Source organism: Pelodiscus sinensis, chromosome 6 (genome assembly GCF_049634645.1).
Source record: "Pelodiscus sinensis isolate JC-2024 chromosome 6, ASM4963464v1, whole genome shotgun sequence".
NCBI lineage: Eukaryota > Metazoa > Chordata > Testudines > Trionychidae > Pelodiscus > Pelodiscus sinensis.
Genome location: NC_134716.1, coordinates 86386993 through 86401650, shown reverse-complemented (window position 1 = coordinate 86401650; position 14658 = coordinate 86386993). Strand labels below are relative to the sequence as shown.

Here is a 14658-nt window from a genome sequence, read left to right as displayed (position 1 = left end):
TCTTTAAAAAATTTAACTTCGGAAAAGCTTGCTTTATTTTATTTAGTTAAACTATAGTGAATATAGAATTCACTTTGCTACCCTGCTGTTTTGTATTTCATTTGGCAATAGGGACACACTGAGGTGTTAAGATACATAATCAAATATTGTAGAAATAAAATGCAGATTTGAGGATGATGCACAGATGTAGGAGTCTCTACACTGGGATTTTAAAATCAACTACTGTTGGCCTCCTTATACAAACCTAATACAGTCACTCAGCTGTTAAAAACCTGATCCACTATTTAAAAAAATACATAAAAACAAATTGTCTATCTTTCTGCCTGATCTCTTTTCAAGAGCTAACACAATGGGAACAGTGGGTGATCTGTCAATGCATTTGGTTTGTCAATGATGGTTTTGTATAAATATTGGGTGACTAAGAAATAAAATTCACACAGTAAAATATGATTTCATCTGCCTTTTCTCTGCAGCTCCATGGCTCATGCTGTGGTGTGAAATTCTCATTTTACACACTTTTCAGGCGGAGCACATGAATTATGTATTGAGCAAGAGAAATCTCCTGCTTCAAGTCCTATATGCATTTATCCAGGTTCTATCTCTATTACCAAAATGAATTGCAAATGGAGAAATGTTTGATAGAATATAGCTGAACTTCTTTGTTTAGCATTCAGCTTTTTTCCATAGTAGGCTCTTTAAGTAGGAAGCTGTTTTGATTTTATTGTGGATTTATTTTTTTAAGGAAAAAAATGAAAAATGTCATAGAAAAATGCCAAACATCAGAACCTTTTTATAGCCTTTATTTGGGATTCAAGGCTTTTTTATTCAGTAGAAATAGCTGCAGGTAATGTTTGTTTCCATCCCTGGCTATTTATTGTTTCCAGAAAACCAATGAATTTCTTTCCTTCTAAAATTCAAAGAAAAAAATCAGGTTGTAATAAGAGACCAATTAAACTTGCTTTGTCCTTATGTTTGCATGTGACATGATGTATATTTAATAGTGTTACATGATTTTGGTTATGGAATAGAAAATAAGCATTACATTATGTTTTAACTTTATCTTGACTTGGTGTAATATTTCAAGTGGGAGGCTACAGTTCCAGAAGGCCCTTGTGTGTAGATATTGTTTGAAAGAAAACTACAACTACTGTGCTCACACATTTTAATAAGTCACATAGCAACATGTTTTTCTTGTGTCATAGTACAGAATTGAAATAATAATCCCATAGTTGCAGTTATTCCCATTCTAAGTATTTTAAGGTATTTGCATGTTTTTTTTAAAAAATTATCTTTGAGTTAAAATTTCTTCTTTGTACCATTTCCAAAAATATTTTGGAAAAGTTAAATGAAAACCTGTTAAGGTCTTGAGTTACCTGAGCCCAATAGTGGATGTTTTTCACACTTTTAAGATGAACTGCGAAACAGATGAAAATTGACTTCGGACCAGAAAATCTATTTTAATTCAGAGAGTCATTTTTAACTTCAGAGATGTTCTTATTAGTTGCTGGTTCAGCAAAGCTATCCCGGAATGAAACACTATCAATATTGGAAGTGGTCATTGAAATAATGTAATTAAATGTTTATTTGTGGTGTCATAAAAAAAGTATATCTTTGAAATCTTTAGTTAACCAAAGGAGTACTACTATGAAGATGTACTGTGGTAGACAAATTGGTTCAAAGTTGAATGTAAACTAAAAATTGCAAATCTAAACCTTGAATAGGAGCATATTTTAATTACAGAAAGGCTATCCTAGAAACTGCACCATCTGCTCAGGACACTCCCTACACAAGCACAGGAATAAATCAACATACTCTTAGAGCCCCGACCGGGATTATTCTGTCTACTACCCAAGATCCACAAACCTGGAAATCCTGGATACCCCATCATCTCGGGCATTGACACTCTCACTGAAGGACTGTCTGGATATGTGGACTCTCTGCTCAGACCCTATGCCACCAGCTATCTCCATGACACCACTGATTTCCTGAGAAAACTACAATGCATTGGTGATCTTCCAGACAACACCATCCTAGCCACCATAGATGTAGAGGCTCTCTGCACAAACATCCCACACATAGATGGAATACAAGCTATCAGGAACTCTATCCCTGATGATGCCACAGCACAACTGGTGGCTGAGCTCTGTGACTTTATCCTCACACACAGATATTTCAGATTTGGTGACAATATATACCTACAGACCAGTGGCACCGCTATAGGCACCCGCATGGCCCCACAATATGCCAACATTTTTATGGCTGACCTAGAAGAACACTTCCTCAGTTCTCGTCTACTCACGCCCCTTCTCTACCTACGCTACATTGATGACATCGTCATCATCTGGATCCATGGGAAAGAAACTCTGGAAGAATTCCACCACGATTTCAATAGCTTCTGCCTCACCATCAACCTCAGCCTGGACCAGTCTACATGAGAGGTCCACTTCCTGGACATCATGGTGCAAATAATTGATGGTCATATATCTGCCTACATATCTACACCCTCAACACCATCACAGGACCTAACCAGATCAGCCACATCATCACTGGTTCATTCACCTGCACATCTACCAATATAACATACGCCATCATGTGCCAACAATGCCCCTCTGCTGTATACATCGGCCAAACTGGACAGTCCCTACGTAAAAGAATAAATGGACACAAATCAGATATTAGGAATGGCAGTATACAAAAACCTATAGGAGAACACTTCAGTCTATCTGGACACACAATAGCAGATCTAAAGGTAGCCATCCTGCAGCAAAAAAACTTCAAGACCAGACTTCAAAGAGAAACTGCTGAGCTATAGTTCATCTGCAAGTTTGACACCATCATTTTAGGATTAAACAAAGACTGTGAATGGCTAGCTAACTACAAAAGCAGCTTGTCCTCTCTTGGTATTCATACCTCCAGATCAGCTGCTAGAAGGTTGCCTCATCCTCCCTGATTGAATTAACCTTGTTATCTCTAGCCTGATTCTGGCCTGCATATTTATACCTGCCTCTGGATATTTCCACTACATGCATCTGACAAAGTGGATCTTGGCCCATGAAAGCTTATGCTCCCATATATCTCTTAGTCTATACGGTGCTACAGGACTCCTTGTCTCTTGTGCAGAAAGGCTATCTGAGTTCCTCAAATCAAGATGTCTCAGCCCATAGTTTTGATTCCAGTTCTATCCAGAACTGGGGGTGGATGTTGTTTCTTGTTTAGGAAGTGACTAAATTCTTGTGTGTGGCTGGTCTTTTAAGGGGAAGATATCTTCATCCTTTTGTGTCCCATTCTTCTTCTCATTTTTCACATTTCTCTTTGTAGGGCCTCAAATGGAAATTTGGTAGAGTAGAAAAGGAGAAATAGGCTGGCCAAACACATCCTTCATTCTGCATTACGTGCCCTCAATCCAGATGAGAATACAGGGTTTAACGATCAGCTGCTGCTTCATACTGTTGTCCTTCTGTGCTTATCATTCCTATCAATTATTACTATTATTGCTGGTTGCCAACTCTCATGCCAAATATCATGAGTTGCATATTTGATTACCAGGGATTTTGGATTTTTTTGGACTTGACTTGTGATTTTTTTCAACAGATGGAGTTGGCACTGCTGTTATTGACAGATTCAGGACTCTGACTCTTTCCATCCAGTAGTCTCTTGTGACCCTTTTTGTTATTGAATGTAATTGGCTACATAAGAGTTTGGTTAGGAATAGGACTGCAGAAAACCAAGACAGGAGTTAAATCTTGGACAGTCTATCCAAAATGGGGGACATAAGAATGATGACATTGTAATCAGGATTAGCCCTTGAACCGTAAACCTAGTGTAAAGAAGTCATATGCCATTGCTTTACCTCATCTGTAGTTAAAACTTATTTATGTGTTAAATGTCTTCCCTTGTCCATCTCCACATCCCTTTTTTTTTCAGGAGAAAGAGAGCAGGATAGTGCATCACAGGTCTTTATTTATATTATATCATTTGAATGTATTGTTTTTGAATTTGCAACACGTTTGTCTTTTTATTTTTAAGTTCATATTTGTTATCTACTGAGTCCTTGATGAGGAATTCATGCTTAGACAAGTTTGGAAATGTTCCGTTATAAAAGATGTTTAAGATGGAAATTTTACAAAAACACATGCATGCCACCAAGTTAAGCATTCATCAAGTAGAATCATAAATGTACTTGACACTTATTAAAAACATCGGCCTGCCATGCAAGGATCTCATTAACACTTCATAACATTAGTAATTTAATATCACTGTGCCCCAGTAAAGTAAGTAATTATTATCTCCCGTTTACACATGAGAAAATTAGGCAGGGAGTAGTTGGATAACTTGCGAAAGATCACACCAAAAGGGAGAAAGGATGGTCGTCTTGTTGTTGCCAGAGTGTGACTCTGGAGACTTGGATCTGACACAACTTTCTCTGTGATTTTGGACACGTCACTTAATTTGTCCTGTGTCATGTTCCTTAAAATGGGGGTAGTATTTCTCCTACCTTACAGAGATGTATAGTAGACAAAATTCATTTGATTCATTAATGAAGAAAGAGGGCAATATATGTATGTAGGCTACCTGGATTCTATTTCTGGTTGTGAAACTCTTCCACCTGTCTCCCAGTTTGCACTAGTCACAAAACCATCTGCCCTGGCATGCTGGAATATATACATAGTAGATTAATATTTTGGTAATTGTGTCATTTTGGGCAGCTTAGAAATAAATTTAATGCTGATATCCATGGAGGACTTACCTTAAAATTGGACATATATGGAATTTTAGCTCTTTCAGTACTTCCTGAACTGTCCCATCTCCAATAACCGCAATTCTATCATTTGGTGTTATGCTACCAGTTTGTTTGCACTAGCAATAGATTAAAGAGAGGTTTTGTAGGTATGGAGAAGAAGCCCCAGGGTATTTCTACCGACAGGATTCTGAGCAGTTTGTCAGGCAATGATGCTTTGGAGAACGGTGCTCCAAAGGCATAATAAAATGTGTGTGTGTGTGTGTGTATTTTAAGTATAGGAAATACTCTTTGCTGTTATAAATATGTTGAAGAATGCTCTTTACTGGCATGGCAAATTTGAAGTGTTCATGTTTTGACAGAGAAAAGAAATGGCAGTACAAGAGAAAAAAGTTCCTACTAAACAAGATGTGTCCCTACTAGACTTGGATGATTGTAAGTAATTTGGTTATATAACCTTTTTTATCCTTATAAAAATGTGATCACAGATTCTTTGATATCAACAAAATACATCCTTTAGCCATTTAAAATTTATTGAAATTACTTTGTAATGATCCTATTCGTTTATCACACCAATTAAATGGCACAAGTAAAATTAAATACTTGCTCTTTTAAATGTGTAATTTGAAATTTTTGTTTGTCAAGTTTAGATTTTCATCAAAGTATCTTTTTCATGTGCTAATATTTGAAACATATTTATTTTGAGCTGATTTGTATGTCGTGACTTCATTTACGTGAGTGGAATTACTGTTCTCTGTGTGTACTTCAGATATCCCTTTAAAGTGTATTGAAGTAGTCATTCTGTCTGCTAATTCAGCTACTATAGAGAAGACATTAAGAATTAAAATTTGAAGATCAGATAATAATGCAGTATTGAAAAAGATGGAAAGATCTGGAACTGTTTTCTAGTCTATACCCTGTAGCGTGGATTGTTTAGGGTTATAATTGTCTTATTTTCAGAAGAATTTCTCAAAGTGAAATTCATACAAAAGTCGCACATAAATCCATGAGAAATATGCTTGTAGAATTTTTAAAAAACTTATGTCTGTCTTCAATTTTCCAAGTGCCATGAAAGTATTGGTTGTACAGAAGTAATAAATATGCCATATTCTTCCTGTATTTCAGTAGCCATGGGGAAAAGGAGCAAAAGACTATTTAAACAATTCAGAAAAAGAAGTTGATTCAACATATAACATAATAAAATCAGTAAAGTTGATTTATTACATTTCCTTAGTTTCTGTTGGACTTCTGCTTCAGAGCACTTTATGTTAATTTCATACTTCTTGGTAGATATCAATTTCACATGGGGAGTTTACCATTATCTTCTGAGCTATATACAAGGTTAATATCTTTCTAGATTCTAAAAAGTACTTGAGCCATATCTCAACTAAAACAAGATGGCAAGTTATCATACATGGTATTGAAGTATTTAATTGCATTTAACAATGTTTTTCATTTAAAAAAATTACTAAGTCCATTTTTATCAACTGTTCTTTTCCTGCAGTCGGTTCTGTGTCAAGTACTGTAGCAATTCCTACTCCAGCTATTCTCTCTCCAAGTTTAGTTGCTGACCTAGAGGGTTTAAGCCTTTCAACATCATCGGTTATTAACGTAAGTGATCTTTTTCTCTTCCAACAAACCAAGTGTAGTTGATTCATGTGTTTCAGGGAGGTCATTGATGAAGTATACTTTTTAAAGGATATTGCAATTTCTCTGTCTGGAATTTGTAGACAAATTGAACAACTTTTCCTTATCTATATTCATAGCAATTAGAAAGCTGGAAAAAAGAAAGTATGAATAATGAGCATTTAGAATGACTGCCTTCACATGGTATTACTCAACTATTTTAGATATGGGCTCTTGCTCAGTCATTGTCTACAACTTGATTTTCTTTTCATCCACAAGGAAATTACACACACTCTCACAAATTAGAACCTACCATGTACAAAACCAATTAAAATGTTTCTGAAATCTAGAAATTGCTTGATGTTGGGTCCTGGAATACAGGAAAAACAAATTGTCAAGATACCAAAACATTTACATAGAAGCAAATAAAAATATGGACTTATAGCATCATGCTGAAGAGTAGCATCAGTATTTCCTCCACCCACTCCTGTATTACAAGGAAGCAATACTAAAAAATGTCTGCTTTTGTTTAGACAGTTTGGGGTGGCTACAAAAGGTACAGATAGAGAAAATATTAAAATTTACTATAAAATGGTGGCCAGTATAGCTCTCCAATACTTTTATATAATTATAATTCTATAAAATTGACATCCCTGCCTACAATGGACGCTGAAGATATTTAGCCTTTGCATGATTGGAGTCATCATAAAATAAATACAAATCTGAATTACTACTTTCATTGAGTGTCTCTACATATTCCCACTTACTAGTAATACAGTCCCCGACCCAGACCACAGAGAGAGAACAGCTCTGTCTTGAAAGATTTTACCCGCACAAAGGACAAGGGTTAAGCAACAGACTTTGAAACAATTTTTCTTAGTCCTGCCACACGCACCGTCTATTAGTGTATTATGCTTACTTGGAATGTTTTGTTTATTTTGGCTTAGTTTCTTACTTTGATCAGTCTGTTTTCACTTGTATTCACTTATATGGTAGATAAAAAACACAATTTATTTGAGAGGTTTGTCTGTTGAAGAATTCCTCCTACCTAAACGGTAAGAGCTAGGACCACCTAATTTGGTGTACAACTTCCTTGTACCGTAACTTAAAGCAAAGTAAGGGTTTGGTTGTGCCAGGAAAATGAGATGTGCCTGAAATAGGATTGTTTCTCATAAAACAATACAGAAAGGAGACAGAATCACTAGGCAGGTGAAGGGGACTGGTTGGGGGTACTCTTCCCCCTTTCCAGGACTACCACAGTCCTGAGTCTCCAGGCACCTTTAGGAAGGGTGGGAGGGCTAAAGCCCTCCACCCTCGCAATTCATACAGAACATTGCTGGCGGTTCCCCTTCACCAGGGAGCAAGGGGAAAGTGCACAGTTTGCTCCATTCCTCACTTTCACTGAGGAATATAGCAGAGTTGCAGAAGATTCTGGACCTGGGACATGCATCCCTTCCCCATTTTTGCCCATTGGAGTTGAAGCAGCCATGGAGAAGTGCTTCTCACCTGGCCCCAAGCTGCTGCAGTGAGAGAGAGCTGGGATCGTCCTCTCTCCCTGGGACAGTCTGTTTAGTGAACCCTTTATTCCCAGCCCCTCCTCAGACCAATGACTTAAATGAAACATTTACATTTTCATTGTATCTTGCAGAAAACAAAAAATACTTGAGTTAAGGACCTAAGCTACTCTGGGTAAAACTTCTACTACTTAATAAAAACATTTTTTTTCTTTATTATCAAGCCCAGTGCAAATAATTGTTACCTGGTGGGGTATGTCTCTCTTTAATTGATGGAGGGTGAACTTATAAGCTGTCTCTGTGTAAAACTTCTATACGGAATAAGACAGTTTATTTGGAGTTTTGGTCCTCTTTGGACTCTGTTCTTGGGTGCTGTCATTGGCCTTCTAGCTGAGACCTCTGAGAACTGAGATGGTTGGGCATCTGTGTTGTTGGCTGGGGCTGGGGAAGGGCTCTTACCCCAACCCTGTGCCTTGACTGGGGAAGAGCAGAGCTTTTTGCCCTGCAGTATAGGGTGATGGAGCACCCCAAAGGGCAGGTGAACAGGCTCACTGGTGTGACCAGCATCCTGGTTGGCAACCCCAACATGGTATCTGTGATCCAACCATGAAGTCATTCATGAAGTTGACCCAACTGTTTACGGCTATCCTCAATCATATGAAGAGCTTTCTGTTTCATCCTACTGTATCTCGTCTCAGATTACATACTGTGTCTGTAAGTGCTAAGAGCTGGCCACTCAGCTAGAGCACACGCCTCTTCTACCGCTTTCCTTGCCTCTTCTGCTGCTTTCCTTGCCTAAGTTCCAGGCCAGGACATATGCAGAGCAGTAACTTGGTCCTCAATCCATACCTTTACTGCACGTCAAGCCATCAACCAGCAGGCCAGGAATAACACAGCTGTTAGTAGAGCAATCCTCCAATCCATAATGCACCAACTTTGCCCCCCCCCCCCCTTTTGGGAAATAGCTTGGGAGTCACCTTATTGGAGTCACTATGAACAAGCACTCAAGAAACTGCTGTTCTTTGAGATGTGATGTTCAGATCCATTTTGATAACCACTCTCTTTCCCCTCTATCGGAGTAGCCAACCAAAAGGAACCAAGGGGTGGTCAGGTGGCAGAGTCATATGTAGCATGCCATTTCAGAACCACCACAGCCAACCTAGGGAATGCTAGTAAGGGAAAAGTTTCTGAGGTTCATGTATGTGGCTCATGCATGCCTCGTGCATATCTTCCTCCGATTTACTTTCAAAAGAGGTTATTTTGAAATTTGGCGCATCTACACCATGTCAAATATCGAAAGAAAGTGCTCTTTTGACACATCCCTTATTCCTTGTAGAATGAAGTTTACAGGCATGGCAAAAGAATGCGTCTGCTTTTTCGGGGGGGGAGGGGAGGACGCATTCCTTGGATGTGATATTGCTTTTCCGGGATACCTCTGATATCCTGAAAAAGTAATGCACTCTAGATGTAGCTAAGGGTACATCTAGACTACATGGCTCCATCGACGGAGCCATGTAGATTTGTTTGTTCGGCAAAGGGAAATGAAGCCACGATTTAAATAATCGTGGCTTCATTTAAATTTAAATGGCTGCCGCGCTGAGCCAACAAACAGCTGATCAGCTGTTTGTCAGCTCAACGCACTAGTCTGGACGCTCCCCTGTTGACATGAAAGCCCTTTATCGACCTCCCCGGTAAACCTCATCTTCCGAGGCATAATGGGGAGGTCGATAAAGAGCTTTCCTTATAGTATTTCGAACTTGATGTGTGAGAATTAGTTCTAAAATCAGAAGTATAATTACAGCACTTCGGAGAATTTTTTTTTTTCTTTCAATGGGAGAGAGGATGAATTTAACTGTAGGGTACATGCCAAACTAACACTAAGAAATTAATTTATTAGGGAATGGAGAGCAAAGTGTAAAAATAAATAAGTACAGTATATGACCTTAATAGCAAAGAAATGTAGCAGCCACTTATCTTGGAATATGTCAGTCTACTATTCAAATCATTCAGTGCTCTAATTGGATACAGAGTTTGTAAACCTATCATTAAAGTCTGTTTCTCTAAATTCATAGCAACTAACTTTATTGGAAGTATAAATATAAATCTGTTGCAATAAAGCTAAGGATCTCTTTAAACCTACCAAAACAAGATTGATGAGAGTAGAAACTACTCTCTTTTGTCAGTTCTGCAGTTCCTTTCTTTCAACTGATTGTGTATATAGCTTTATAATTCGGTACAGTGAAGGTGAGAAGTCATGGAGGCATAGGTACCACTGTCGCATTGTGAAAGATAAAAACTCATGGATTCTATAGCTGACTTTTCCACCAACTTTGTGACACTTGGGTATATCACTTGGGATATTTCCTGACTTGATGGCGGTGTTAATTTATATTACTAATAATTTATATTATGGTGTAAGTGTTTTACAGAATACAGAACAGTTATTTTCTTCAGCAAGTTTATAGTCTGATATGAACACACAAGACAATTGTTTGTTTATGATATGGTATGGAGATGAGCATAGGAAAGACTCTTGGAGAAGTGGCGAGTAGGTACTTGGCAGACATGAAGCAGAAGATTGTTTAATGCACAACCAACTAATGAGACAAGGAAATGATGTGAATTGTAAAGAAAGATGACTGAGAGTAAAATGGAAAGTGAAAAGGTTTAGGCAGACGAGATGTAAACATGTAAACATAGGAATGGCCATGCAGGGTCAGATCAAAGGTCCATCTAGCCCAGTATCCTGTCTGCTGACAGTGGCCAATACCAGCTGCCCCAGAGGGAGGGATCACAACAGGTAATCCTCATGTGATCCCTCCCCTGTCACCCACCTCCAGAGAAATAGAAGGTAGGGACACCATTGCTACACATCCTGGCTAATAGCCATTGATGGACCTAACCTCCATGAATATATCTAACTCTTTTTTTAATCCTGTTAAAGTTCTAGCCTTCACCGCATCCTCTGGCAAGGAGTTCCACGGGTTGACTGTGCACTGAGTGAAGAAAAACTTCCTTTTGTTTGTTTTAAACCTGCTGCCTATTAATTTCATTTGGTGACCCCAAGTTCTTTTATTGTGGGAATAAGTAAATAACTTTGCCTTATTCACTTTTTCCACACCAGTCATGATTTTATAGACCTCTGTCATATCCCCCATTAGTCTCCTCTTTTCTGAGTTGAAAAGTTCATGTCTTTTTACTCTCTCTTCATATGGGACTGTAGTGGGGTGGAATGGCCACCCACTGAGCCTGAGGTGGAGGAACCCCTCTGGGAGCCATTTTGGGCCCAGCCTAGCCCCGCCCCCTCACCTGACCAGAAGTGAAAGGGCAGGGCTAGGACTATAAGAAGGCTGCCAGGGAGCTCAGTCAGGGCCTAGCCTCTGAAGAAGCCGGAGGCCTGTCCAGAGCTCCTGCTTGGGGAGGCTAAGACCCGGGCTGGGCCGCCCTCAGCTGCCTTCCTGGAGGCCGGTCAAGGCTTCCCTGCCCGGGCTACTGAGGCCTGGCCAAGAAAGAGTCAATATCACTGGACAGGAATGATTGCATCTTATCTTCTGTGTTTAAGAGATTAATTTTTGAGATGATGGAGGAACATTTTAAGAGCAAATGTGTGAAAGAGAGCTCATTATACAATACTATGGAGAAGATGATGAATGAAAAGATATTTGGAAACTTTTTAGCATAAGAGGTAAGTTACAATAATGAGTGTACAGGATGCAGCATATTCATATCAATAGCAAATGGACGTGAGCAGTGTCTCCGCCGCCTGGGGCAGGACCACCTCACAAGCTATTGCCCTCACTGCCAAAAGCTTGCTCCTAGATCTAAAAGGGCAAGAGACCTACAGCGCAGACTCGTTTTCATGGATAAAGTCACCTTCCCTACCTCCCCCTGGATCAATACACATGGGATGGAGGGCAAGAGGAGTATTGCTAGAGAGCCAGATCAGGGGTGCAGTACAAAATGTACCAAGTCCACTGCTAACACTCTGCAAATGCGCAATAAAAGACCTTTGGGCAAGGAGGTAACCAGTGTGTGCAATGAATGAGGCAGCACTAAGTGGGTTAAAGGATCCTGCTCAAAGAGAGCTAGCAATCCCAAAACAAAGCATAGAGCCACTGGCCAAACTTCGGGCTCTCCTCAGAACAAACCGGCGGTACCGCAAGAGAAGCCGGTACCACCAACTAAGGGAAAAACAGGCAGGCTGCGGAATGCCGCACACAGACAGTTTAGCGGTACCATCGGCACTGGTGCAACTCAAAAGTGCCCAGTATGCAGAGACATCAAGTATGGACAGACTACACAGTGATGCCACCGCCACCCCTGGTACTGGGGTACATGACAGAGGAGGAATTCACAGTACTGTGTTCACCACTATTCGGTACCGACATCACCCCAAGGTCTAGCTGGTGCATCCTGTTGTCCATATCAGCATTGCTTAAATCGACCTGATTCAGCGATGAGGATGAGCAAGTTAGAGAAATGGTCAGAGGTAAACAGGATGAGGTTTAATAAAGAGAAATGCAAAGTGCTCCACTTAGGAAGGAACAATCAGTTCCATACATACAGGATGGGAAGCGACTGTCTAGGAAGGAGCATGACGGAAAGGGATCTAGGGGTCATAGTGGACCACAAGTTGAATATGAGTCAACAGTGTGATGCTGTTGCAAAAAAAGCAAATATGATTCTAGGTTGTATCAACAGGTGTGTTGTAAGCAAAACTCGTGAAGTCATTCTGCCGCTCTACTCTGCACTAGTTAGGCCTCAGCTGGAGTACTGTGTCCAGTTCTGGGCGCCACATTTCAAGAAAGATGTGGAGAAATTGGAAAGGGTACAGAGAAGAGCGACAAGAATGATTAAAGGCCTAGAGAACATGACCTATGAAGCCAGGCTTCATGAACTGGGCTTATTTAGTTTGGAAAAAAGAAGATTAAGGGGGGACATGATAGCGGTTTTCAAATATCTAAAAGGGTGTCACAAGGAGGAAGGAGAAAATTTGTTCTTCTTGGTTTCTGAGGACAGGACAAGGAGTAATGGGCTTAAAGTGCAGCAGGGGAGGTTTAGATTGGACATTAGGACAAAATTCCTAACTGTGAGGGTGGTCAAATATTGGAATAAATTGCCAAGGGAGGTGGTGGAATCTCCCTCTCTGGAGATATTTAAGAACAGGTTAGATAGACATCTGTCAGGGATGGTGTAGATGGAGCTTGGTCCTGCCTTGAGGGCGGGGGGCTGGACTCGATGACCTCTTGAGGTCCCTTCCAGTCCTATGATTCTATGATTCTGTGAGGAAGAGATAAGGGGTCACAGCAGACTGCCTCAATATGTTGCAACACAACAACAGCAACACCAGACCTGGCATATGGCACAATGGGTGCCGCCAGTGTTCCCGCTGCAGTGGCCTTATTGGGACCTATGGGCACCCTACAGAAGCCAACAACCACACCTGCAGCAGAACCTCCAGGTACCAAGGGCACAGCCAGCCAACGCGAACATGCGAGGACGCGCTACCTACAGCCTGGTCAACCCTGAGAGTGAGACATTGATGGAGGAATTATCCTTCCTAACACGTCATCTTCCACGATGGGCGACCACACTCGCCCCGCATCACCAATCAGAGGAGACGACTATAGAATGTTTCAGGACCTGTTCCACAGGATAGCGGACGCCCTAGAAATACAACTCATGGACATGACGCAGAACAAACACAAACTTACCAACATACTCAACTTATCTCAGTACGCTAAATTGGTGCGGCCCATGAATGAAGCCTTGATGGACCTGGCTAGGATCATATGGAAGACCCCAGCATCGGTACTGTCGACTTCCAAGAAAATAGATAAGAAATACCATGTCACACCTATGGGGATAGAATTCCTATTCTTATACCCTTCCCCAAACTTGTTGGTGGTCTACTCTGCCAATCAGAGGGGTAAGCAACAGCAGTACCCCAGAACACAGAGTCATGACAAAGAGTTAAAGAGAATGGCTAACATGGGGAAAGAAAGCATATTTACCAGCTTCCTTACAATTTCGAATTGCTAACTATGTGGCTCTAACAACAAAATATTCACATCAGACATTGGAATCCTTCAGTTCCTTTATTCAGTATCTCCCAGAGGATGTAAAGGAACAATTTGAGTCAAATGTGACAGAAGGCTCTCTGATCTCCTGAACAGCATTGCAAGCAGCATTGGATGCTGCGGATACAGCAGCCAGGTCCATGGCGAATGCAGTGGTGCTGAGGAGAACGACATGGCTGCAACTGTCCGGGTTTCCCAAGGAAGTCCAACCTAACATTGAGGACCTTCCTTTCAAAGGGGAGAAACTCTTTGCGGAGGCAATGAATTCATCACTCCACACTATCAAAGACTTCAGGACGACGCTTCGCACGTTAGGGATTCCACTGCGGGGTCCAAGAAGAAACATTATAAACCATATAATCAAAGGTTCAGAACACCAGGGTACCCCCAACAACAAAGGCCCTATAAGAATAAGAGATGCCCAAGACAATTCCAATGAATACAATTGAATGAGCAAACATACTCGAGCCAGGTGTCCAACTCTCGTCAGCAGATTTGAGATGTTGGTCAAGGGTACAATGGCCCTCAATCCTCCAGGGCAGGCAGATCTAGGAAAGCAAACATTCGGAAACAGACTTGCCGCATTCTATCCAGCATGGAAAACCATCACCTCAGACCAATGGGTCCGAGAAATAGTATGAACTGGATAGTGCATACCATTCACAGCAGTTCCCCCAACCCCGTCCCTCTTCAGGGACCC

General features: G+C 40.6%; 1 protein-coding gene across 1 annotated transcript in view; it reads left to right on the top strand.

Annotated features, from left to right (window-relative positions):
- Window positions 1-14658, top strand: part of AP3B1 (adaptor related protein complex 3 subunit beta 1) — a 309804-nt gene that overhangs the window by 194053 nt on the left and 101093 nt on the right. The window contains exons 21-22 of the mRNA XM_006119130.4: window positions 5101-5173; window positions 6243-6349. Of these exons, the coding sequence (XP_006119192.1) occupies window positions 5101-5173; window positions 6243-6349 (180 nt within the window). The remainder of the gene's footprint in view (window positions 1-5100; window positions 5174-6242; window positions 6350-14658) is intronic.